The 12,635-nt window shown below is 40.5% G+C and overlaps 1 protein-coding gene across 1 annotated transcript in view; it reads right to left on the bottom strand.

Moving 5' to 3' along the window:
• LAMA2 (laminin subunit alpha 2) overlaps positions 1–12,635 on the bottom strand; it is a 772,405-nt gene that overhangs the window by 709,944 nt on the left and 49,826 nt on the right. Inside the window, exon 3 of the mRNA XM_044291170.1 lies at positions 5,326–5,505. Within this exon, the coding sequence (XP_044147105.1) occupies positions 5,326–5,505 (180 nt within the window). The remainder of the gene's footprint in view (positions 1–5,325; positions 5,506–12,635) is intronic.

Below are 12,635 nucleotides of genomic sequence, written 5' to 3'. Positions count from 1 at the left end.
CCTGTAAGGCTCCATTCAGACATCCGTATGATTTTTACGGATCCATGGATACATGGATCGGATCCGCAAAACACATATGGACGTCTGAATGGAGCCTTACAGGGGGGTGATCACCCATATAGACTCCCTGATCACCCCCCTGTCATTGATCACCCCCCTGTCATTGATCACCCCCCTGTAAGGCTCCATTCAGACGTCCGTATGATTTTTACGGATCCACAGATACATGGATCGGATCCGCAAAACACATACGGACGTCTGAATGGAGCCTTACAGGGGGGGTGATCAATGACAGGGGGGTGATCAATGACAGGGGGGTGATCAGGGAGTCTATATGGGTGATCACCCCCTGTCATTGATCACCCCCCTGTAAGGCTCCATTCAGACGTCCGTATGATTTTTTATGGATCCACGGATACATGGATCGGATCCGCAAAACACATATGGACGTCTGAATGGAGCCTTACAGGGGGGTGATCAATGACAGGGGGGTGATCACCCATATAGACTCCCTGATCACCCCCCTGTCATTGATCACCCCCCTGTAAGGCTCCATTCAGACATTTTTTTGGCCCAGTTAGCGGAATTTTATTTTTTATTTTTTTTCTTACAAAGTCTCATATTCCACTAACTTGTGTCAAAAAATAAAATCTTACATAAACTCACCATACCCCTCACGGAATCCAAATGCGTAAAATTTTTTAGACATTTATATTCCAGACTTCTTCTCATGCTTTAGGGCCCCTAAAATGCCAGGGCAGTATAAATACCCCACATGTGACCCCATTTCGGAAAGAAGACACCCCAAGTTATTCCGTGAGGGGCATATTGAGGGGCATGAAAGATTTAAATTTCTGTCCCAAGTTAGCGGAAAGGGAGACTTTGTGAGAAAAAACAAAAAAAATCAATTTCCGCTAACTTGTGCCCCAAAATTTTTTTTTTTTAGGAACTCGCCATGCCCCTCATTGAATACCTTGGGCTGTCTTCTTTCCAAAATGGGGTCACCTGTGGGGTATTTATACTGCCCTGGCTTTTTAGGGGCCCTAAAGCGTGAGAAGAAGTCTGGGATCCAAATGTCTAAAAATGCCCCCCTAAAAGGAATTTGGGCCGCTTTGCGCATCTAGGCTGCAAAAAAGTGTCACACATGTGGTATCGCCGTACTCAGGAGAAGTTGGGGGTGTTTTGGGGTGTCATTTTACATATACCCATGCTGAGTGAGAGAAATATCTTGGTCAAGTGCCAACTTTGTATAAAAAAATGGGAAAAGTTGTCTTTTGCCAAGATATTTCTCTTACCCAGCATGGGTATATGTTTGCAGCCTAGGTGGGCAAAGGGGCACACATTCCAAAGAGCACCTTTCGGATTTCACAGGTCATTTTTTACAGATTTTGATTTCAAACTACTTCTCACGCATCTGGGCCCCTAAAATGCCAGGGCAGTATAACTACCCCACAAGTGACCCCATTTTGGAAAGAAGACACCCCAAGGTATTTTGTGTTGTGCATAGTGAGTTCATGGAAGTTTTTATTTTTTGTCACAAGTTAGTGGAATATGAGACTTTGTAAGAAAAAAAAAAATATAATAAATCATCATTTTCCGCTAACTTGTGACAAAAAATAAAAAGTTCTATGAACTCACTATGCCTATCAGCGAATACCTTAGGGTGTCTACTTTCCGAAATGGGGTCATTTGTTGGGGGTTTCTACTGTCTGGGCATTGTAGAACCTCAGGAAACATGACAGGTGCTCAGAAAGTCAGAGCTGCTTCAAAAAGCGGAAATTCACATTTTTGTACCATAGTTTGTAAACGCTATAACTTTACCCAAACCATTTTTTTTTCCCAAACATTTTTTTGGGTTAAAGACATGTAGAACAATAAATTTTGCGAAAAATTTATTTATGGATGTCGTTTTTTTTGCAAAATTTTACAACTGAAAGTGAAAAATGCCATTTTTTTGCAAAAAAATAGTTAAATTTCGATTAATATAAAAAAAAAGTAAAAATGGCAGCAGCAATGAAATGCCACCAAATGAAAGCTCTATTAGTGAGAAGAAAAGGAGGTAAAATTCATTTGGGTGGTAAGTTGCATGACCGAGCAATAAACGATGAAAGTAGTGTAGTGCAGAAGTGTAAAAAGTGGCCTGGTCATTAAGGGGGTTTCAGCTAGGGGGGTTGAAGTGGTTAAACCTCTCTTTTTAGGCATCAAAATCATGTTGGCGGTGCCACTCGGTGATTGACAATTTGAAACCCCCCCTTGTCTGCTTAGTCATGCAGAGTAAGCTACCAATCACTGGCTGCAACAGATATGACATCACCACTGTGGTCAACGATGAGCTCTACGCATACAGTACATGTGTTTCTTTCCCCTTACAGGTATAGTGTCATATAGCTACCTAAATCTAATTTCATTCAACTCAGTTTGCCTATATTTTTTTATTATATAATGTGCATTATCAACAAATATCATATAGTAAAACATTACGGGGGTAATTTATTAAGACAGGCATTTTAGACACTAGTCTTAATAACCCTTGCTCTGCAGTGGATCTGTGCAAAGTTATGAAGAGGCGCAGGCCTCTACATAACTTCGGCATATCCATCAGAGTTCTAAATGTAAGACAGCTTCCTTGCAGGCTTAGTTTTAGACAATTTTCTACACCTAAAACAGGCATAGAAAATGATAACTGAGATGTGCCCGGCGCCTTCCTTAACCACATTACGTCCTCTTTCTTAGACCTGCCATGAGCAGGGAAAAGTTGCAGATTGTAACGCAAATAACCTTTGTGCCACAATCTGTGCCAGATATATGCCAGAATACTGGCATATATCTGATAGTTAATGACCCCTAAGACTGTAATGAGAACTGTCATCATTTATAAACTGAAAACATGAACAACAATACAGACACTACTGATGTGATTGTTACAGCAATGACCTGTGGCCTTCGTTGCTCTTCTCTACTTTCCAGGTGGACCCAGCCCCCTCTTCTCTTATTCTTAGCAGGCCTGGCAATAAGGTTTGCTCTGTCCCTCAATGCAGGCTGCCGTCCTCTTGCTGATAAGGCCTCCTTTAATGTCAGTAGGGCATGCAAACACTCCCTCTGGTTCTTAAAGGGCAAGCATGCACCATAATCTTCACCATCTTGACTGGCAACCCTAGAGTACTTAAGGCACCTTCCCCTTTGGGAAGGTGCCTGAACAATAGGTTCCTAGTTTGCTAGTTCCTCCTAAAGTGTACTTTATTTGTTTGTCTGCTCGTGTACCAACTTCTGCTCATTTAGTGGATTGCTCATACTCTGCCTTACCTGACCCTGGCCTTTCCCTGACTACAGTGTTGCCTGACTCCTCTGTACTCTGCACCAGTGTCTCTGACTCCTGTTGGTCAGCAGTCAATCACACAGATACTACTTCAGGAAGTATTGGCCTAGTGATTCCCATTCAGCATAGCCAGGTTAACAGAGGTTAAAGGGGTATTCCCATCACAATGATCACTGTTAAATCTGGAAATAATGTGACAGTGATCATTTTTGTAAATATAATGTATTAGTCAATTCCCACCCTTCTTGATAAAATTATTCCCTATCTTACTCATTGTTGTCATTGCTTTTTCCCTAGTTACAGCCACATCTCGCCTGCCACATGCGCAGAAGGTCCAAGCTATCCAGTGCCCGGCCTCTCCTTTCAATCATGGATGCGCACGCCGCTGGGCGACCGCACATGCGCTGATCCTTATTCCTTTATGCCACGGCTCAGTTTTAGACGCGGCACAAAGGAGTAAAGATCAGCGCATGCGCCGGTGCCCAAAGACTTCGGAGACAGAAGTGGAGAGAGAGGACGTGCCGGACAAGTATCGGAGGACCAGGACAACTTCAAAATAGGTGAGTATCATTTTTATATGAATAAATGCACCACCAAATCAAACAACGATATTACAATATAGGAGAATAAAGGAATTCTGGATGAACCCCATTATGAAATAGAGCAAAATAGGAGTGGAGGGACAAAGGGGACACAATTATGAAATGGCGGGACACAAAGGGAATGACATTCTGAAGTGGAGGCACACAGGGGACAACAATATGGAGTGGAGGGACACAGGGGACGCCATTATTGAATGGAGGGACGCAGATGGGATGACATCACTAAATGGAGGGACACAGAGGGGAGGACATTATTGAATGGAGGGACACTGAGCGGATGACATTACTGAATGGAGGGACACAGAGGGGGGGACATTACTGAGAGCAGAGCTTTATAGGAAGCGGTTCATCCATAGTGCTAGTGGTGGAGGGGAAGACAGATGTAGTAGAGCTGTATATGAGGTAGTTCAGCCAGAGTGCTAGTGGGGTGGGGAAATACACAGATGTAGCAGAGCTGTATAGGAAGTGGTTCATCCACAGTGCTATGGTGGAGGGGAAGACAGATAGAAACATAGAAACATAGAATGTGTTGGCAAATAAGAACCATTTGGCCCATCTAGCCAATATACTGAATACTATGATTAGCCCCTGTACCTATCTTATATGAAGGATGGCCTTATGCCTATCCCATGCATGCTTAAACTCCTTCACTGTATTTGCAGCTACCACTTCTGCAGGAAGGCTATTCCATGCATCCACTACTCTCGCAGTAAAGTAATACTTCCTGATATTAGTTTTAAATTAGAGGAGCAAAGGTTTAAAAGTATGTCCTCTTGTAGCAGTTTTTCTTCTTTTAAATATTCTCTCCTCTTTTACCTTGTTGATTCCCTTTATGTATTTAAAAGTTTCTATCATATCCCCTCTGTCTCGTCTTTCTTCCAAGCTATACATGTTAAGGTCCTTTAATCTTTCCTGGTAAGTTTTATCCTGCAAAATTCTAGTTTTTTCAAATCCAAAGACTTTAATATTTTACTATAGCAATTTTAAAGAATAGTTTAAAATATAATTATTCAAAAATCACTTTACTGGATTCTTTGAATGAATTTTGTGAATGCTGAGCTGTATTTTTTAATGATTCCTACAGTATTGCAGTTGCAACCAATTTAAAAATGACATGTACAGTGTACATAACAACCTTTTATGTATTTAATAATGTGGTTTATCCTGCTTGAGAATCAGATTCTTAATATACATCTCGTTTTAGCTGAAATGATCTTTTGTTAGTTTTTAAAGATTAACATAACAAACAGACTTTAGATTGTATATAGCAAGATAAGCGCATACTCAATGGGCACGTAATTTTTTTGTATAACATGGCTAAAGAAGCTTCAAAGTCTCTATGACAAATACAAAAATATTTTCAGTTTGAAATGGAAAAAGTTTTAGTGCAACTTTAGGTTCACATACCCGTCTTGTAACAATTGGATCTAAATCTTGTGGATCATTATAGGCTAACATCATTAAATCAGCATTTAGGGTACGGATCCTTTGCAGTCTCAGTCGTATGAAGCGAGCAGATGTAAATTCTAAGAGCGTTGGACTGGGATCTTCAGCACTTGGTCTCCCATTTATGAGAGAGGTGTGAATCTAGAAAAATAAGAAATTACACTGGTTAATGTGGTGATATCAAAAGGGGTTGTGTCACGAAGAATATTATACACTTTCAAACCAGCTCCTGGGTCTGAGTAAAACCCCGGGTATAGATGCACAACTGCATAAAGGAGTTAAGCACTTTCTGCCCTTTAACACCACACCATTTTTTGTAGTTTGTATATAGATATGTTTGGAGGTATATAAACTCCAAATTCAAATGTGCCTGATTCTCATCCACAGGCAAAATTTAGGTGCACCTGTGAGGCCTAGGCCTTATCAGTCAGTCTTAGGTGGGACTCACAGCCTCCTCCCCCCTTCTCATTGCAAGCATGGCTACATGCTGGAGGTAGCTGGGAGTATGTTGTGAGTCGGACCTTACGCGCCTGTAATTTGCTCACTGGCTCCTGGTATTGCCCATACAGCACAGGTATGTTAGCATTAGGTCCCGAGCTACTTGAGATACCATGGCACGGTGCTCGGGCTCAGATATGTCCTTAATATAAGGATATATTGGCTAAATTCTCAATTTTAACACCAGTTTGAGGGTTTAATCAGATTTGGTTGTTTGCATCCACAGTAGTACACCGTTCTTATTAATGTTTGCTTCCTTGCTACCCTCTTGTTGTATTAACTTAAAGGGAACCTGTCATGTGGATATTTTATTATAATCTAACTAATTATATACAATTATTAACTACTAAAAAGTACCTTAGATGTATTCACTTACTGGTGTGACAGATGGTTACCTCAAAATATACACACAAAGATGCCACATGCCGCATGCTAATGAGCTGATTTGAGTCCAGTGTGATTTCATTGAGTCCAGCGTTTATTTAATTAACAGCTATAGCCACTCCCCTGCCCACCTGCTGCTGATTCATATGGAAAATAACTGTCAATCAGCAGCAGGTAGATGGGGAGAGTCAGAAGCTCATAAATATCCATGACTCATCATTATCAGCTAGAGCTTTTCAATACAAGATGTTGGCAGATTGACTGGGTCAATTAAAGAAAGTGACCCAGAATTTTGCTGAGAGAATCAGTCACCCACCCTTAGTGAGGCCAATAGCCTCTCTTAGCTGGTCAAACTTAGCTTTTTTAAAGTTTGGTATTTTTGTGCCTCCCTAAAGAAACACTCTTCAGGGAGGCACACTAACACACATACACACATGCACTTATTTACTTACAGGCTGCAGGTTCTCCATTCTCCTTCTTCTCTTCTAGTGTCTTTTGGAGGAATAAGGACCTAAGATCATGTGACTTGACATCATCAAAGGTCCTTTAGCCTACCATTATTATTTTCAAAAGGCCCTTCATATTATGGTATGTACATCTATGCCTAGAGGTCATTGTACATTGTGGTTTTGTTGCGGTTTCTGCAGCAAATTGCAGGCAAAAAATACAGTAAAACCGCAAAGTACAATAATCTACAAAGATGTCTGCAGGGCTTTGCAGGAATTCAGGGCTGAAGGCTAAATTGCTGCCCCCCTGCTGTTCTAGCAGAGAACCATCTTAGGCCACTGCCTCACTTTGCCTAATTAGAGGTGCACCCCTGGCTGTATACTAATTTCGGTCTGTTTTGTGGATTTGACCCTTTGCTGCCTAATCTAACCTCTGTCTGTTCTCCATTCTGACCTCAGACTGTTTATTAGATTGCATGTACTCTGCCTACCCTTTTGGTCTATTCCTTACTACAGTTTTGCCTGATCCCTCAGAGCTCAACACCAGTGTCCCAACTGGGTCAGCAGTCACTTGAACAAAGACCACTCAAAGAATTAGTGGCCTGGTGGTTTCCCCGCAGAAAGTCCAGATCAGTTTATAGGGGTTAAAGGTTACCACTTAGATAATGCCCTGGGTTTAACCCCGAGCATGTTCAAGTGACCAGTGGGTCCACACTAGCTACACAACAGGAGGGAATTGAAAGACAAATTTAAAGCACCATTTGCAGAGTGAAGTTGAACCATTCTGGTGATCTCGGGTTCAGACACACTTGGCCACATGTTCCATTTTCTTGATGTTTCTTGATCAGTTTTGGAAGCCAAAGTCAAGAGTGGATCATAAAAGGAAAAAAAAAGTATAAAGGACCAATAAGACTTTGCTTCTTTTTCATTCACTCCTGGTTTTGGCTTCCAAAACAGCATTAGGAAACCTGAACATGTGGCTGTACCCTAATGGTCTCAAAATTCCAGGAGAAGCTGTTGGAGCCAAATACTCACATCCACAGGATGATTCTTATATGAATAAAATATCATTTTTGCAATATATTTATGATTTGACCTATGTGTACAATGACAAGAGCATAATGTACAGTAGGATGTAATTAAAATGGATATGCACATGTTCTGTCCATATTGATTCCAAATACTTAGAATACTTATCTCTGTGGAGCCCAACGCATGCCACTTCACCAATGACTACATGAGCTATGCTTATTACTTACAATCCTGCATGAAATGCAAACCCTATCAAAAAGGAAGACAAATAATGATGCATCTTTTTACAAACATAAAATATCTAAATTTGGGTAACATAAGATTACAAATCCTTGAAGTTATAGATTGTATCTGGGTATGACTTCTTATCATTTGATCATGTTGCATTGTCCATATTTGCTGGTTTTAGCATCTTGTTCTGAATTGTTAACTAGGAAGAATGACAAATCTTTCATTGTTCTATAGAAAATTAGCCAACTCCACAAATGTTCCAGGAAATAAGCATCCTACATTTTTCTTCTCATGGCACAGATATCACAACTAATAGATGGCTTACTGCTTCGGTAAATTAAAGGAAACAACATGAGCTTGTTTCTAGGGTATTGTTAATGAGTACAGAATCTGTTTCAAATGCCATGTTTTAAATTTCTGGTGAAATGTCATGGGTTGTGCTTGTCACACTCATCCTAACTCTTTCGTTCCCCAAAGAGTTTTGGAAAATGTCAGCCTAATGAACTGTTTAGCAAATATTGTTGTGTCATTGACAACTATACCCTTCAGCTCAGTTCTTAATGGGACCTCTGTTTAACATTATCCCATTACTTGCTTGTGTCACCTTTCTCTTCCAAATGCATGTAGGGATGACAAATTGCAATAGCTTTCAGCTTTATTTTTCTACAAAGTTAGAAATGACTCCATCTGCTCTTCCTGACTAAATCAGCAGACATTTTTTTTTATTATAGTTCAACCTATTATATTAAATTATAAATAACATATCTGCTGGGCAATAAAATGTTGAATGTGATGGCTTCACAAGTATCCCATTAACCACAATGCATACATATCAATATACAGGACTATTTGCTTTTTCATTTTCTCATTTTAAATCAGTTTCCTGGATACAGGCTAATTTATACCAGCGATATAAATGATGTCTTGCAATCAACAAGAGCTGACTGTCAATTCAGTAACTCGGATATAGGTATACTTGTATGGATATAAAGTTGGAGCAAGGGTATAACAGAGTACTTCATATATGGCCAATTGGATTGATTTGCCTGTTTCACCTGATTTGCAAGAATAAAAAAGAGTGGGAGAATCAGCTCACCTATTATTTTCATAGCGAGAACACATTACCAGTCAGATATATCATTTTGGCCAGCAGATCAGTAGAGCTGGGGAAACATGAACTGCATGAAAAAAAAAAACTATGCAGCTTTTATTTTTTTTTCTAGAGGATGATCTATGCCATTTTTTTTATCTTAGTGATAAAGTGAAGGATGCTTACACACCATGTTGATTTGTTTCCCAGCTACTTTAGCTGTATGTCAGAATTTCCACCCCTGTATTTAATACATTTCCTCAGTACATCGTTGAGTGACACTATTATGACCATCAGCTTATATAAAGAGTAACCTCCATGTGCAACACTGACAGCAGCTAGATTGGCTGGGAGAGACTCAATAAGGTTCTGGTAGGTTGTTACAGGTATCTGGAGTAATGCTGAATGCAGTACATCATAGAGGTACTGGTATGTGCAAGGTGGAAGATCCATACACCGAACACAATGTTCAGGGTGGTCCTACATATGGTCAATTAGGTTCAAGTCTAGGGAATAAGGGGGCGAGTGTAGTTCTAGAAAGTCTTGGTTATGCTCTTCCAACCAATGTCAGGCATTTCTATTCTTGTGACATGCATCATTGTCTTGCTGGAAGATCTCTTCCACCCCAAGGAAGACAATTAATATGTAATTTGCAAGAAAGATTCATATCCAAATCAGTTGAGAGTGTCTTCCACATGGATGAGTAGGTGCAGTGACCATCCATCTGCTTTTCAGCCCCATATGCAGTAGAGTTGGCTGAACTGTTGTTTTAGATACACATCTAGTAGCCTCTTGGTTGATTTCGTGGGTGACCTTCTCCACTGTAGCATCAGTCAGTCCTCATGCACCTTTATTGCTGAAATTTACCTCTCACATCAATGACACATCGTGCTCTGCAGTTTCCATGTCGCTTATTCGCAATAGTGTCATTTGTCCACTCATTATACACTTTAACGACAGCAGCATATGAACAGTTCACTGCACAGTTTCAGAAATACTGACATAATTTGCCTGAAAGCCAATAATCATCCCTTTTTGCAACTCTGATAAATCACACCTTTTACCCATGACAGCCATGAGGGATATATGTGAAGACATCCTTTAGCACACCTTACATACCCAACAAGCCAGCTCACGACACGTGACTTCATTTATGAGCTATGCACTGCAGTCAAGAGTAGAAATTGGTCATAACAATGTGACTCAACTGTGTATATGAATAGTAATATAATGCTATATATTTATCTATCCTTCATTCTTGTGCACATATTATATCAAAAGTATCTTGATATATACTGATCTGCAAAACTTCGTTTTTTTCATGTAGCCATTTTAATTAAAAACCCACGTTTTGTCTGGGATTATGGCTATAACAGGGTTACCTGCTTAAGAAAATAACTTATAGGGCATTCTGAGCTACTAGTAATTTTTAGGACCTCCATAATTTATTCAGAGCACAGACAAGGGTAAGACACCATGTAATGCTTCAATTCACCCTGTTATGACACTGCAGGACAATTAAACAATTGCTGTCAGTTTTCACTGCAGATTATAGCTGATCCCTGCAGGAAAATCTGTGATCAGTGTATTTAAAAAGAGACCCTTCTAATAAAATGGATTGTCCAAAATCTATAATCCTCAAAGGGATTGCAAGCCTTTTTTAAATGATGTCTTATCCTCGAGATAGTCCATTACTAGCTAATTGTCTGGGGGGGGGGGGGGAGCACCCCACACCTCCCCAGATGCTCGATACCATTCAATACCATGTGAAAAAAATAAAACACCAAAAAAGCTGCATGCATTCCGCATTTTATGGAACGTCCATCCCATAATAGAACAGTCCTATCCTATTTTTTGGGGGGACAAGGTGACAAAAAATGGCGAATCACACGGTTTTTATTTGTTTTATTTACGGCTTTCACCACATCGGATATATTGTTTTATAATTTCGAATTTTTGGGATGTGGTGATACATAATATGTTTTTTTATTGTTTATATATTTAATATGTAAACTTGGGAAAGGAGGGTCATTTAAATTTAATATTTATGTGTTTTTTTATTTTTTATTTTTTACTTTTTATTTAATAACTATTAGCCCCTTTAGGGGCTAGAGCCTGTGATCTTTTAACCCCTTGTCCTAGTCACTTTAATAGAGCTCTATTAGGGTGAATAGGATTTTTCACTGTCCCTGCTGCCCTGTGCTCTGTGCACACAGCAGCAGGGAGCTGGCCATGGCAGCCAGGGCTTCAGTAGCTTCCTGGCTGCCATTGTAACCGATCGGAGCCCCAGGATTACACTGCATGGGCTCCGATTGGAACTGCCACTGCACCACCAAGGAAGAGGAGGGGAGGGGACCCTGTGGCCACTGCCGCCAATGAAGATAATACTGGGGTGGTTGGGAGGGGGGAACACTGTGCCACCAATAAAGATAATTAACCTGTCAATATAAGTGCCGGCGGTAGTTTCACATACCCGGCACCTATCCTCTATGACAATGTGCTGCGAACCCTGTCAATGAACTCCTCAGGTGCGGCATGGATTGCATCGCCCTGTCATAGAGGGCAGGTTATGTGATTTTGCCGCTGGCACCTGCATCCTACACTTGTATGTGGCCACAGCACCTCCTCCCCCCTCTCTCTTCTCACTTGTGGCAGAGGCAGCAGTGGCACAGTAGGGGACAGAGGGAGGGACCCCCTTCTTCTCTACTGTGCTGCTGAGGAGAACATGGCACGCGCTGAGAGTGGCAGGTACCATGTTTTCTAACTGATACTAGGCTGCACAGTATCGGGTAAGTAGCAAATCCCAGTATCGAATTGATCTGGGTCTAAAAGTATCGATTGGGTATCGATACTTCGATATCTGGTGCAGCCCTAGTGGATAGTGCACATGTAGCTCTGCATCCATTGTCTTCAACCCCTTTGAGAAATATTCACATGGGAATCAAGATAAGTAGCTTACTCTTTGCAAGGATGAAGATACACTTGCAAAATGATTCAACGCTTCTTGTGTTAAGTTTATTAGCAAGATTTACAACATCTCACATGTTTGTAATAGACCGAAGAATAATTTCAATAGCTCAACACAACTAATAAAAAAAATGGTGTCTCCAAGTTCAATGTTAAATGCTACTTTTAATGGCCACTGCTGTCTCAGAATTTTTAAACACCCTGAATAGAATACCTTAAAAAAATCAGTTGTTGTCTCATGCACATCAAGGGCTTCAGCACATACTAAAATGTAAAACACTGGGTAACACTGACATGGAAAAGTACTTAAGAATATTAGTGAGCAGAAAATGTAATTGTAGAAATCAGTCTCAGGCAGCTGCTGCCAAGGCCAATAAGACTATGGGGTTCATCAAAAGGGGACTAGATGCCTATGATGAGAACATAGTCCTCATGGGCTTTTTTTTGCCTTCCTCTGGATCAACCGGCGGGTTAAAAGGCTAAACTGGATGGACATATGTCTTTTTCAGCCTTATAAACTGTTACTATGTTATTGTGTATGTTACAAAGCTTGGTTTTAAACAGAAGTCCTGGAAGAGTCTGGAGTGGTTGTCACAGTTTCTTGACTTGAACCCCATGGAAAT

This window comes from Bufo gargarizans, chromosome 4 (genome assembly GCF_014858855.1).
Source record: "Bufo gargarizans isolate SCDJY-AF-19 chromosome 4, ASM1485885v1, whole genome shotgun sequence".
NCBI classification, from domain to species: domain Eukaryota; kingdom Metazoa; phylum Chordata; class Amphibia; order Anura; family Bufonidae; genus Bufo; species Bufo gargarizans.
The sequence above is the reverse complement of the archived record's forward strand: the minus strand, read 5'-3'. Positions and strand labels throughout refer to the sequence as shown.